The 13,837-nt window shown below is 44.3% G+C and overlaps 1 protein-coding gene and 1 non-coding gene across 4 annotated transcripts in view; one reads left to right on the top strand and one right to left on the bottom strand.

Moving 5' to 3' along the window:
* Nucleotides 1-3,385: 3,385 nt before the first annotated feature.
* Hsd17b2 (hydroxysteroid 17-beta dehydrogenase 2) overlaps nucleotides 3,386-13,837 on the bottom strand; it is a 76,306-nt gene continuing 65,854 nt past the window's right edge. For all 3 annotated transcript variants that reach the window (XM_046434586.2, XM_046434589.2, XM_046434588.2), the window contains exons 4-5: nucleotides 8,619-8,756; nucleotides 3,386-4,742 (exon numbers count right to left, since the gene is read on the bottom strand). In XM_046434586.2, coding sequence (XP_046290542.1) covers nucleotides 4,399-4,742; nucleotides 8,619-8,756 — 482 coding nt within the window. In that variant the 3' untranslated portion in view covers nucleotides 3,386-4,398. The remainder of the gene's footprint in view (nucleotides 4,743-8,618; nucleotides 8,757-13,837) is intronic.
* On the top strand, nucleotides 13,543-13,610 carry Trnav-cac (transfer RNA valine (anticodon CAC)). Its single transcript has one exon. It is a non-coding gene; the product is annotated as a tRNA-Val (tRNA).

The following is a 13,837-nucleotide window of genomic DNA, read 5'->3' as shown; positions in this document are numbered from 1 at the left end:
TTCCAGACCCCTCCGTTCCCACTCAGACAAGGGGGTTATAATGGGTGCTATGGTCTGAATGTTTGCATCCCCACAAATATGTATGTTGAAATCCTCAAAGTGGGATTTGAGGATGAAGAGGTAGGGCCCATGGCAGGTGGTCAAGTCAGCCCTACAAAGGTGGCATTGACACCTTTATCCCAGAGGCCTGACAGAGCTTAATCATCCCTTCCTTTGCAAGGACCCATAAAAGGTGCTATCTATGAGGAATGGACTCTCATCACACACCAAATCTGCTAGCCTTGATCTTAGCCTTCACAGCCACCAGAACCCAGGAAAATGAATTTCTAGGGTTAGAAGCCATCTCGTCTACAGCATTTCATCACAACAGCTAAACAGACTAAGACACCTGGGACGCAGGGAGAGGTCATCAGTCTCTCTCTGGCTAAACAGGCCACTCTGTGGTCTACTGTCCTGAGAGGAGACATGGGAGCTATCTTGCAGGGGATCAGACAGGAGCTTCTCTGATCCGGGACTCTCAGACCTGCCTGGATCTCTGTTCAGAACCTTCTCCCTGTGCTTCAGAGAGTTTTCAAGGTCTGGGAAGCTGCAGAACAGAAATAGGCCCCACTCATGGCCCTGCTCTCTGGATATCTTTAGCTCTCTCTCTACTTCTTCCAAGAACTTTCCTCCTTTCCTCTGTAGCCTGATCACATATCCAGCAAACTACTACCCTGTGGCTTAGAGTCATGTCTCTAACTGTGGGTGTGCGTCACCTGGAGGGCTCCTTGCAGCACAAGCTGCTGGCCTACTACCAGAGCTCCTGGTTCATTAGGTGTAGAACAAGGATCCTTCACCAAGATCACGGCTTGCTGATACCCAGTCCCACAAACATGCTACCTTGTCTGACAAAAGAGGCTTTGCAGATGTGGCTAAGTTAAGAATTTTTTTGTTCCCTGAATTAAGAGACTACCCAGGATTATCTGGGAGGGTCCAGAGTAACCAGAAGAGTTCTTATAAAAGGGAAGCAGGAGGATCAGCATTAAGAGTGTGATAATGAAAACAGAGGCCAGAGCGATGCAGCCACAAGCACAGGCTTGCAGGACTTCGGAAGCTGGAAATGGCAACAAATGGATTCCCCATAGAACCTCCAGAAGGGACACGGCTTTGCTGACCACTTAATTTTGCCTTCAGAAATATAAGGGAGTATATTTATGTTGGGTTAAGATACTAGATGTTAAAAAAAAAAAAAAAGATGCTAGGTGTTGTAGCAGCCACAGCAACCTCATACCAGACTAGGGTGGCTCCAGACAATCAGCATCTCTAACAGGTTCTGAGGTCAAGAGGATGCTTCAGGTCCAAGGACCACACTTTGAGAGCCACTGGCTTTTGGTAAAATACACAATCTTCAGTTTTCTCCTAAATTTTGGACTGCAAGTTACACATATCTTTTGCTCTCTCAACAGCACCTGAATCATGCAACTAGCAGCTTTGGCTTTGACAACACATATCTCCAGAAAGTGCCTGTTATGGTAACTGACACATCTTGATTTTTTTCACCTGTTCTGCCTGGAAGCAATGATGGAGAACACTGGACAGTCAACATGGCCGGCCATTAAGATGTACTGTTCGTGTTTCAAAAAATATTTGTTATACCATTTTGTCATTATTTTCAGAGTGTTGTCATTTAATCTCCTTCCAGAAGATCTGTATGAAAAATAAAAAAGGGCCTCCATGTTCTAGACATGAAACAGGACAAAGGGAGGTCTGCAGTGAACAAGGTGTCCTGGTACTCTCTGGGGAGCCTCTGCTTACAGCTTGCCTCTTTGCCACATCCAGCTGAACTTGTCACACCTCTATCAGTATCTGATGTTGCACCCTTCAATCAGCCAGGTTCCTCTGGGTAATCATTCTGGCTTTTCCAGACTGGGATACTCAAGGGGCCTAAACCAGTCATCTTCTTGCCTTGGGTCTGCAAAGAGGGCTCTGGGTCCCTGCTTGAGAAGAGTCTCCATCCAATTATAACCAGGGCTTCTGGTAGAAGAAGGAAGAGAAGGCACACAGAGCCCTGTTGATTTGCAATGAATGCAGCACCTTGGAGACAGTAGTTATGGAATATCAATGCACAGTGAGAAAGATGTTGGGCATCACCCCTGCCATTTCCTCTCCCTCTTCCTTTGCCCCCTCTTTCTCTGTCTCTCTCCTCCTCCTCTCTCAGTGGGCAGTGGAGCTCATCCTGGGTATGAATTTCAGCTTGCCGTTCACTAGCTGTGTGACAATGAACTCCCCTGGTCTTTCATAGCCCTACCTATTAAATAGGGGTCAAGACCCCTTCCTCAGTTCTGGAACGAGACCTGGAGGATAGAGCACAAGCATGCCTCATTTTATTGAGCTCTCCTTCACTGCACTTCACGGAAATTGCATTTTTAGGAATTGAAGGTTGGTGGCCACCCCGTGTCAATCAAATCTATGGGTTGCGCTCACTTTGTGTCTCTGCATCACATTGTGGAAATTCTAGCAATATTTCAAACTTTTTTTTATCACTATTATATCTTGTTATGATCTGTGATATTTGATGTTGCCATTGTCATCGGTTTGGGGCACCACAGGCCGTGCCCACACACAGCGAACTGACAAATGTCGCCTGAGCTCTGACTGCTCTACTGGCTGGCTATTTCCCGCATCTCCTTTCCTCGGGCCTCCCTACTCCTCGACACACAGCAGCATGGAAATGAGACCAAGCAACAGCCTATGATGACTTCTCAGTGTCAAAGTGAGAGGAAGAGTCCCAGGTCACTCCCTTTAAATCAAAAGCTAGGAATGTAAGCTAGCTCAGCAAGAAGGCCCGGGGAAAGCTGAGGCAGGCTGGAAGCCAGGCCTCTCGTGTCAAGTTGGGATGCAAAAGAAAAGTGCTTGAAGGAAGTGAAAAGTGCCACATGACTGATAAGAGAGCAGAAAGGCCTGCTGCTAGGCTAGAGAAAGTTTCAGTGGCCTGGACAGAGGGTAGCACCAGCCATGGTGCTCCCTTAAGCCAGAGCCTAAGCCAGAGCCAGCTCTCTCATTCCAGGAAGATGGAGGGAGGTGAGGGAGCTGCAGGAAAGGCTGGAGCTAACAGAGGTTGGCTCCTGGGGTTTAAGGGAAGAAGCCATCTCCACAGCTGCACTCTGTACTCAGTGTGGACGAAACAGCTTTTCCTTGGAAGAAGATGCCATCTAGGACTTTCACAGCTAAAGGGAAAAGCTTCAGAGGACAGGCTGACTCTCTTGTTAGGGCTAATGTAGCTGGTGATCTTAAGTTGAAGCCACTGTTCATTTACCCTCCCAGAACCCCTATGCCCTTTAAGCAGGTTACTAAACCAACTGGGCCCGTGCTCAGTAAATGGAATAACAAAGTCTGAGGACACATGTATTCACAGTGTGGTTTACTGGGAAATTTTTATGTCTGCTGTTGAGAACTACTGATCAGGGGGAAAAAAAGGTTCATTTCAAAATATCACCACTCATTGACAGTGCACCTGGCCACCCAAGGGCATGTACAAAGACATTAATGTTGATTTCCTGCTGGTGGATGCAGCATTCATTCTGCAGCTCACGGATCAAGGAGTAATTTTAATGTTCAAGCCATATTATTTAAGAAATACATTTTGTAAGGCTGTGGCTGCCATGGATAGTGATTCTTCTAAAGGACGTGGATAAACCTCCTGGAAAAGATTCACCATTGAAGGTGACATTAAGGACATTCTTGGTTCATAGGAGGAGGTCAAAATATCAACATGAACAGGAGTTTGGAAGAAGTTGCTGCCAATGCCCATGGATGACTTCGAGGGGTTCAAGAATTCAGTGGCAGAAGAAACTGCAGATGTGAAAAATAGAGAACTAAGATTAGAAAAAGCCTGAAGAGGTGACAGAATTGCCACCATCTCACTGTCTTAAGAAACTGCCACCAGCATCCCAACTTCCAGCAGTCACCACCCTGATCAGGCAGTAGCCAGCAACGTGGAGGCAAGACCATCCAAGGCCAGAAAGGACTTTCTTTGACTTGCCCAAGGCTCAGGTGATTGGTAATTTTTTTAAGCAATAAATATTTCTAACTAAGGTAAGGACTTTTTATACATCAAGCTCTTGCACACATAATAAACTAAGTATGGGGCAAACATAACTTTGACATCCACTGGGAAACCAAAACCCTCGTGTGACTTGCTTTATTGCTGCATTCACTTTACTGAGTGTCTGAAACCCATCCGCAGTTATCTCTGAGGTAGCCTGTATCCAAAACAATCCAGGGCATGGCAGGTACCAGGTGTTCTCTGCGGGGTTGTTTCTCGCCAACTCCAAGCCCACCAACACACTTGGAGGGCATGGAAAGCAGGAAATGGCTTTAATGGGAAGCGCACAGTTTTGCTTTCATTCTGCCCTTGTTCTACTTAGGCGTGCTTAGAGCTCTGGGCATGCCCTTTTTTTGGATATTTTGTTTTTTCTCAAAATAATCAAGGAAGCTGGTAGGGAAAAAGAAAGCAATATTGAGAAACAGGGAAGTCAGTTTCCCGGGTGCATAAAAGGCAGAGGGGCTCTTGGCAGAGACAGCATGCTCCACGTCGCGGATCAGCGGGGTGATGTCCGAGGTGGAGAAGATTCCTATCCCACGGAGGAAATTCTTCTGCTGGAGGATGTAATCCCGGCCGTAGTCCTCCTGCAGCTCTGGGGGCAGGTGGTCCAGGATAACCTTCTCTTTCTGGTCCCAGCTCTCACTTGTGCCCGCTATATCTGGGACACAAGAAGAAAGGGAGGGTCAGGGGCCAGGACCTGGCTGAGCCGGGGAAGCAGCTGCGTGTAGAATTGGCCTCTGTCGGGAAGGACGGGAGGACCGACATGCACAAAAGCCATTCCAAATAGTGCTTCCTAAGGGCGTTCGTTGTTGTTGTTGTTGAATGTATATATTTTAGTCGTAGTGAACTCAATATCTGTTTTTTATTTTTATGTGGTACTCAGGAGCGAGCCCAGCGCCTCACGCGTGCTAGGCGACAGCTCTGTCCCTGAGCCTCAACCTCAGCCTCTCTGGTTGGCTTTTAACCAACATACAGAGCACTCGTGATTGGGTTTTTGCAAACTTGATAATCCACAGAATCAGCGACCAGACCAAGAGTAGAACAGGACCCGACTCGAGGTCTGTCCTTCAGTCCTCGGTCCCTTCCCAGCGGCTACTGTCCCCACTGACAGGCAGGTTCATTTTGCCTGGGTTTGAACCCTGTATAAATGCAGTCCAGTAGACGGCCACAAGGATGTGTGTCGTTTCTACTTCACACTCTTACAAAAAACAGCTGACACGAACATTCTAGCACATGTCTTTGGTGACTACTACATATAATATGTCTACAAGATAACATATATTATATATAACCTATTTTTATCAGTATACCTGCACCTATGTAGTATACCTATATAATTTGTTAAATACAGAAGTAACACCTATCTCTAGTTAAAAATATACAACTTAAAATATCATATCTCTATATATTTTTTAAATGCAGATTAAATTTAATGTTAATATAACTTAAATGTGGATTTAAGTTTTAACATAAATTACATATGATTAAGTATAAATGTATTTTTAATATAGAGACAATGACAGCTTGTTATATAAAAATTAAATAATATATATTTACTCTAAAATATAACAGCAATGCCTGCTTATTTTATGATAAGGTGACTAACAGGAAGAGGTATATATTTTTAAATTGAAAGAAGGACCTGAACTCAGACACTGCACCTGGGGGGATCTGGTTGCTGCTCCTCCATCACATGGTGTGCCAAATACCCGCTCTGGGGCATAGTACTCCTAGCTCCCTCACCTGGAGAATTATGTCAATCAAAACTATGCCTTATATATTTTATAAAAAATATAAGATGGGAGTTCAAAGGCTCCCAACAGGAAGAAATGATAACTATTTAAGAAGTCGGAAATGCTAATTACCCTGATTTGCTCATTACACATCATATACACATATTGTATTATCACACTGTACCCCACAAATATGCACAATTGTTATATGCTTATTAAAAAATAAAACATATATAGAAAAGGTGGAAGTACAAATTGGAACAACATTTTAGGAAACAATTTGCCCATCAAACTGAACCTAGATAAAGTTTTGATCTAGCAGTTGTGATCACTCCTGGGCATATATCACAGGAGAATTCATGTATACCAAAGCCCCAGTTTATGTACCAGAAAGTCCAGAGATGCGTTGTCCACAATCTAGAACTGACCCAAATATCTCATCAACAATAGAAAATTTGTTGTGGCATAATCACAGAATATGCAATAAAAACAAATGAGCCACAGCTACACCCCACATAGATGAGGTGTAAAATCACAGTATTGAGTGACAGAAGGATATATGCATATTCATTCTATTCAAAGCTCAAAAACTAGTAAACCAAACTCTGTTGTTTGAGGGTACCTGGGTGGATGTAATTCTGTAAAGAAAAGCAAACAAATAACCATTAAAAGGTGCAAGAGAGTGGTTACCTCCTGGGTAACCACTTCTGGGTGCTAATGGTCTTTTATTTTTTTTATCTTAGCATTAAGTATATGAATGTTCATAATAACTGGTTAAACTATACATGTTTGTCTGCTTTTTTCCTATATATGAGATATATTTCCCCATTTAAACAATAAGATCAGCTATACCAGGAATATGTAGTGGGTGAGAAGTGGGTAGCCCATGCCTGATAAGAGCAGATCCCTAGAAATATTAGGTATAATTGTTTTGCTGAATCCCTGAAAGTACAATTTACCTGCAGGGCTGTTCTCTGGTCCAAATGGAGTCTTATATCTGTGTGCCAGAATTTTTCCTGGGATTATGCAACAAACTTTAAATCGTCCTGCCAGGTGGCAAGACCCAGTCTATCATCTCCCTCCTCCACTAGCTCCAGCTGGCTTCCCTCTCTCTGTAATACCCTTTCCCTCCCAGGCCCATTGTCTGGAACACCTGGTTTCATCGTTGACCAACTCCCATTCTCCACCAACTCCCCTCAATTCTCCTCCCTCCCATGGCGTCCCCAAGTTGCAAACCCCTCCCAATGCTTCATCTTCCTTCCACGTCTACCAGCTGCTCCTTCCTCTCAACCTAGATGGCCAATGTCCTTTTCTCTCCACTCTTCCTAGAACAGCCCTCTGGGTGTCTTGAGCAACCCCCATAAGCTGCGAAGTTCCCAGCTGCTAAGTGCTTCAAGCCAAAAGTCCAGTCTTTCTTTTCAGAATTTATCTTTAGGCTAATATTCGAAGCTTTAGGGCTTATTCTTGTTGTGTTAGTAGAGCCTCCTAATATTTGGTCTTTAGTTACAGATACATTTTACATCTTCACTGAAATTACCGATTAAAATTTTGATGACCCAAAAAAGGACTGGGCCTTGAGGTGGTCTGTCTCTGCTCAGAGTTCAGAAGTTCCAGGAGGAGAGAGGTGAGAATGAAAATCTCCAGGAGTCAGGGGAGGCGGGTCTTTTTCTTTAGGAGGAGAATAACTGTTTTCCAAACACAAAGAAGTTGGAGGAATGAAACCATTTTAGCCAATGAGAATGGGGAATTAATGAATGTTACCAACATATCCACTCAGACTTCTATGGGAAAATAAGTTCTAAATCTAAATCAACAAACCTGATAAGAGGTTCATGGATAACATATTGGAAGAGAGGTTTGGGTGGTGTAGGGAAAATGATCAAAGTTGGTCAAAGTCAGTCAAGACAGTTCTTAGCCGTTTTCTCACAGGTCAAACAAAACTCAGCCCCCAGGAAGCAGGTGTGAGTCCTAGGAAGGCCCTGTTCCAAGGGACACCTGGTTTCATATCCGCATGGCCTCTGCTTGCTTATAGCTTTTATGCTAACTCCAGCTGTCCAGGGAAGGAAGCAGAGAAACAACCCTATGTGAAGGAGCTTGGTACTTACCTCTCGAGTCTTAGATGAAACCACTCATTCTGAACTCTTTGGTAGACATGGAGAGCTACAGCATGTTGGTCACACGATAACTCTGCCAAAACCCCTGCACTAAGAGACTTGGCCACCCTCTAACATAGCTTCCAGCAAGCCCTGTCCCTCAGATGACACCAGTTCCTCACTAAAATGCCTGTCTGAGGAGCCTCCAGGCTTCCAGGAAAACTATTTGAGGGGTTCCTGGATCCACTTTCTTGGAGCATTTGAAAAGGTCTTTTAAGTATGAATCTGTATCTCTTGAACTCAGAAATACCTCCCTCAAGGACCTGAGAGCCATTTCTTTGAAATGGAATCACCTAGGAGGCTGAAGCTTCAGCCTCCCAGCCTCTTTGGGAGTATTGAATCCTACCTTCATTCCATTCACAGTGCCCAGCTCTCTGTACTTTACCACTTGTCTGACTCTACTGAGCCCTGCTTTCCACCCCCTTCCATCTTCCCTTCAACACACCCAAATGCCATCTGCACACATCAGAATGGAGCTTAGCTGTCATTACTACTGAGTAATATATGTTTTCACCACTTTAACTAATACCTGGCTGTGTTTATCTTTGACAACCCCAAGGTGTTCAACTCATGCCCTATCAGGCCCAGAGGACCCTCGGGCTTCCTTCCACATTGAACATCACAGGGCTCTCAGGCTCAGGCACCTACTTGTTCGGAAGCCTCCAGGTTGGATGACAGAGACTTTTACTCCCCACTTGGAAAGCTCTTGTCTCATAACTGATGAGAACATGGTGAGAGCTGCCTTCGATGAGCTGTAAGCTGCCAACTGTTGCATTGGGAACACTCCTGTGGGAGTAATGGGAGAAAAAAAAATCAAATATGATGCTTCTATTCATTCATCCAATAAATATTAAATCAGCACCTAACTGCAGGCCAAGCCTCATCACAGGATTAGTGCTCTTTTATGAAGTCCCACAAGATGGTTCACTCTCTCTCCACCACGTGAGAACACAATGAAAAGAGAGTATCTGCAAGTCAGGAAGAGGCCCTCACCAGACCCTGACCACGCTGGCACCTTGACCTCACTTCCAGCATCCAGAACTGTGAGCAATGAATTTCTGTTGTTTATGCCACCCAGCCTACGGTATTTTGATATGGCAGACTGAACAGACTCATATCCAGGATGGGGAGGAATAAGAGCGATTAGGAAGGGGACAGGGATGCATTAGGCAGAGGATACACCCATACGCTGCTTTGACTGTGGTGATGGTGTCATGGGTATAGACACTTAAAAACTTATCAAACTGTACACGTTAAATATGATCAGTTCAATGTATTCCCATTGCATTGCCCCAATTTTAAAAAGACAGGGGAGGAGGAGGAGGAAGAGAAGCCACTGTACTTCAAAAGCCCATGGACATCCCAGCAAATGCTAGAGAGGGTATTTTATTCATCCTCACATAATCAGGACATTTGTACAATATTCAGAAGTGGAAGGAGGAACTCCAGTGTTCCTGGCTTCTATGTTCCCACACCTCCTGGTTCTGCCAGTCTTCCCATCCTCCAGTGATTCTTACCAAATCAAATATGGAGTTTGTATGTGTGTGCATGTGTGTTTTCTCCTGACTATAGCATCTTGCAATTGATACTTTTTCCTTGCAGAGTTTCTTGTCCTTCCTCAGTTAGAGATGCTACATCCATAGGAGAAGAGCTTTTTAGTATTGAAGTCTCTTGCCTTAAGTTCTACCTCCATTCAAAAGTTAAATTTTGCAGAATGAATATTTGAATCCCTAAAACACAGCTCATACTCGCGTCTGACATTGATTAAGGCTCATTGGTTAAGGCTGACCTACATCCTTACCTCATACTCTGCCCTAGGTGGGATGGATGCTTGTTCATCTGTAGGCTTTCAGGTGCTCTAGCTAGACACCCAGAAAAAAACTGGGTTCAGCATTTGCTCTGTGACTCAGGATTCAAGCAGTGAGAGTACTGCTTCTCATAACGTGTGTGAAACAGGGAATTCACTGAAATTCAATATTGGACAATTAAAGTCTCCTAGAGACTCAAAGCTTCAGGGACATTGAAAAAAAGAAGAAGAAAGAATACTCTGAAGGCAAGCCAATTAGAATGGTGGCAGCAAACTGGTTCATCAGAAAGGGGAGGTATAACACAAACAGAGAAACACAGTGGACAAATTTGGCATGGAAAAATCCACAGAATAAAAAAGCTCCCGAACTTAACTAATTTAGAGGCTGCACATCAAACTGGTATTTGAAAAGTGACCTGGGTTTCTCAATTGGCAGATGGAGAGCTGAGGTGGGCGCCATCTTGAGGAGGCCACGCAGCAGCCTGCTCCTGTGGGAACCCAGGAGATCATAGCATACATTGCATTCTTCCCTGGAAAGGGCCTACTGTGTGGCCTAGGGTGTACTTAGCAGAATGTAAGTGAAACAGTACAGAGAAGATTTTATCCAGGTTTTCCAAGTCAGAGATACAGTAAGAGTGCAATTTGCTTTCCCTTTGAGTCTGGAAGTTCACGTGACCAGCTGAAGAGGGCCAGGAAACAGAATAGGTGGGCATGAATACTCAGGGACTAAGCCTGGGAGTGCCATGTCCATGGCAGCAGGGTGTGAGAGACCTGTGGAGGGCTGGCTCCACTGCCCTCAGAGTAGAATTCTTGGGAAGCTCCTGAGATCCAGATTCCCAGCAGAGATCAGCATCTGCTTGGCCCAGAGATATTTTGATCTGATCTTTCTTTTTTTTTTTTTTCTTTTCTTTTCCTTCTTTTTTTTTTTTAACAATCCTAATTGGCTTCCTTTTTAATTTTAAAATCAGGTAACACTTCATTCCATAAAACAGAATCAGTTTTCCTATGAGCCAAGCACTCATCAAAAATAATTTGATGAGTTAACATCAGATTATTTATTTTGCTTGCACAAAATAAGGACAAGGGAACTTCACTATTTCGCCAGTTGAGAATGGCTGTTCTCCCTCCAATCCAGATTTCTCTTGGAGGACCAGATGTGTCAGCTTGGTTTGATTGACTCCATGTTGTTGTTGTTTTTCCCTGGAATATTGTCTCTGTTGAAAAACTGGCTTCACAAAGAAGGTGGCAACAGGAAAATTTCAGAATCCAAAGCTTAAAAATAAGTCTTGGGCAGTGGGGGGTTATTTTCTGTCTCTGGGAGGGAGGCCTGGGGACAGAGACAAAGTCCCCAGCCGCCTATCCAGAAGATGTCACTCTCAGTAGTGTCAGGTGTCCTGACCTGTGCTCACCCAGGATGACGGTGGGTAAAGAGCAACAGGTCACAGGGGCCCCCTGACCCTCTAGGAGACAGCTCTCCCTGGGCAGACCCCGGGGCTGAGGGTCAGCGGCCAGGGGAGAATCATGTCAACAATTGTCCCTGCTGTGGTCCCTGAGGTCCTGGGGCAGGGATGCAGGAGGCAGCCAGTGTCACAAGACGTCCCTGTCCCCAGCCAGGCCGGGCGCCTGGCTAAGCGAGGAGAAAGACGGTGTCCCTCCTCAGGGCCTGGCCCCTGCGCCTGGTCTCACTTCCTCCCCGGCACTGCCTGGAAGGGGAGGAAGTGACACCCAGGGGAAGGCCGGGAAGTGAGGCCACTGTCACATTCAAGTTCAGGGTGCGACAACTCAGTCTGCCCCCAACAGGCCCCATAATCAGCTCCCCTTCATGGGCCACGTCCCTTCTGAGGGTCATGCCCTACCCTTTATAGGCACAAGGACCCAGAAGTTCCAGGGACACATCCATGTTTAGGCCCTCGGATCCGCAAGTTCCTCAGACATCCATGTTTAGGCTCCCGGATCCGGATTCGGAAGTTCCAAAGGTGCACGTCCATGTTTAGGCTCCTGGATCCGGAAGTTCCTCAGGCACACATCCATGTTTAGGCCGTAGCATCCGGAAGTGCCTCAGATGCACGTTCATGTTTAGGCTCTAAGATCTGGAAGTTCCTCAGGTGTCCATATTTATGCCTACAGATCCAGAGGTTTCTCAGGTGCACGTCCATGTTTAGGTCCCCGGATCCGGAAGTTCCTTGGGTGCATGTCCATGTTTAAGCCCCCCGGATCCAGAAGTTCCTCAAGCATTGTTTAGGTTCTAGGATCCGGAAGTGCCTCAGGTGTCCATGTTTAGGCCCCCAGATCCGGAAGTTCCTCAGGCGTCCATATTTAGGACCACGGATCCAGAGGTTCCTCAGGTGCACCTCCATGTTTAGGCCCCTGGATCCGGAATTTCCTTAGTTGCACGTCCATATTTAGGCTCTAGGATCCTGAAGTTCCTCAAGCATCCATGTTTAGGCTCTAGGATCCGAAAGTGCCTCAGGTGTCCATGTTTAGGCCCCTTGATCTGATCTTTCCAGAGAAGATACCACCCAACAAACTCCTCAAGTCCCAGAACTCTGCAGCAGCCCAAGCCTTTTTCCCTGTGCATTAATCTGGTCTGCCCAGACAAAACTCCCATCAATGGTACTACTTTATACTGGTGAGAAGGGGAAGCTGAGAGCTATTTCAACCAGCTTCAGTTTTAGGCCACTCCAGTTTGGCAGTTTGGTAAATGATACAAAAAGAGGATGGGGTTACTAACAAACTCTCCCCCCACCACCCTCCACAGCCCAAGAAGAAACAAAGAAGAACAGCTGGGCATAGGCAGTGACCATCCATCCTCATCAACAACTTTGACCACTTCACTGGAGACAATTCTTATATTTTTCATTAAGATTTGTGTGTGTGTGTTTGTGTGTGTGTGTGTGTGTGTTCTTGCTGTGCTGGTTAGTTTGCAGATATATATACATATACATTTTTGTTTCTTTTTCTCATTTTAAATATTTTTCACAATAGTTAAAAAATTTTTTCTTGTCTTTTAAGAATTAGGGGTTTTTTAAAATTTACTTTGGTTGGGTTTGGTTTTTGTTTCTTTATTTCTCTTTTTCACTTACTCTACTTTATTCTCCCATTAACAGTCAAATCTCTTCCCTCCCTTTGTGTTTTATTCTGTTTAACACCTCATTCTTTATAACCATCATTGGCTACATCTCTTCTGCATTCTCTCTGTTTACATTTTGACCTTTATGAGTATTCTTTATCTTCCTATCACATTTTCTTTTCTCTCAATGAACAGTATTTTTAGCATCTTTTAAAACTATTTGGTTGATAGAACTCCTGCCTCTACCATTCACATTGTTGCAGTTACTAATACTGTGGATTGCACAGTTAAAACCTGCTTTAATGCCAAATCTAGTTCATGGTTATTTATTGTTTTGCTGTTGGCAATTGTTTTGCTGTTGGCAATTGTTTTGCTGTTGGTTATTTATTGTTTTGCTGTCCCCAACATTTCTGTTTGTGGTAGTTAACTTTGTAGATGTCATAATAGGCACTAGGTATTTATTTTAATTCTGTACATTGTTTTGGTTGCTATTGTTCATTTCCCTCTTTTCAGTGAGATTCTGGGAATATACAGGGATGCTACAAATTCACAGGGTACAGACTCAACTATAGAACTAAACCCAGTTAGATACAGCACACCTTGCAACTCACAGATTAACCATACTCAAAGTTAAGTAAAACTTTAATACAGAGCTGTATTAAAGTTTAATACAGGCTGTATTAATACTTTAATAATATAGCTCAGTTGGTAGAGCGTTTGCCTCACATGCATAAGGCCCTGGGTTCAATTCCCAGCATCAAAAACAAACAAACGAAAACTTTAATACAAAGAATAGATGAAGCAAAAATTCCAAACTAATGACCTGGTCAAAGTAAGAATGGTTAGCAAATAACATTAGGTTCCATTCATGAACATCCACTTTTACAACAAAAACAGAGAAAATTAACACAAAGGCTGTGAATACCACTACAAGGGGTCTCAATCTAGATTATTCTAGGACACTTTGGCAGGAAAATATTGTGCTAAAAA

Source organism: Marmota monax, unplaced genomic scaffold (assembly GCF_021218885.2).
Source record: "Marmota monax isolate L192 unplaced genomic scaffold, Marmota_monax_Labrador192_F-V1.1 WCK01_AAM20220418_F8-fsc00024, whole genome shotgun sequence".
In the NCBI taxonomy this organism is placed as follows: domain Eukaryota; kingdom Metazoa; phylum Chordata; class Mammalia; order Rodentia; family Sciuridae; genus Marmota; species Marmota monax.
Note: the sequence above shows the minus strand (reverse complement) of the source record. Positions and strands in the feature narration are given on the sequence as shown.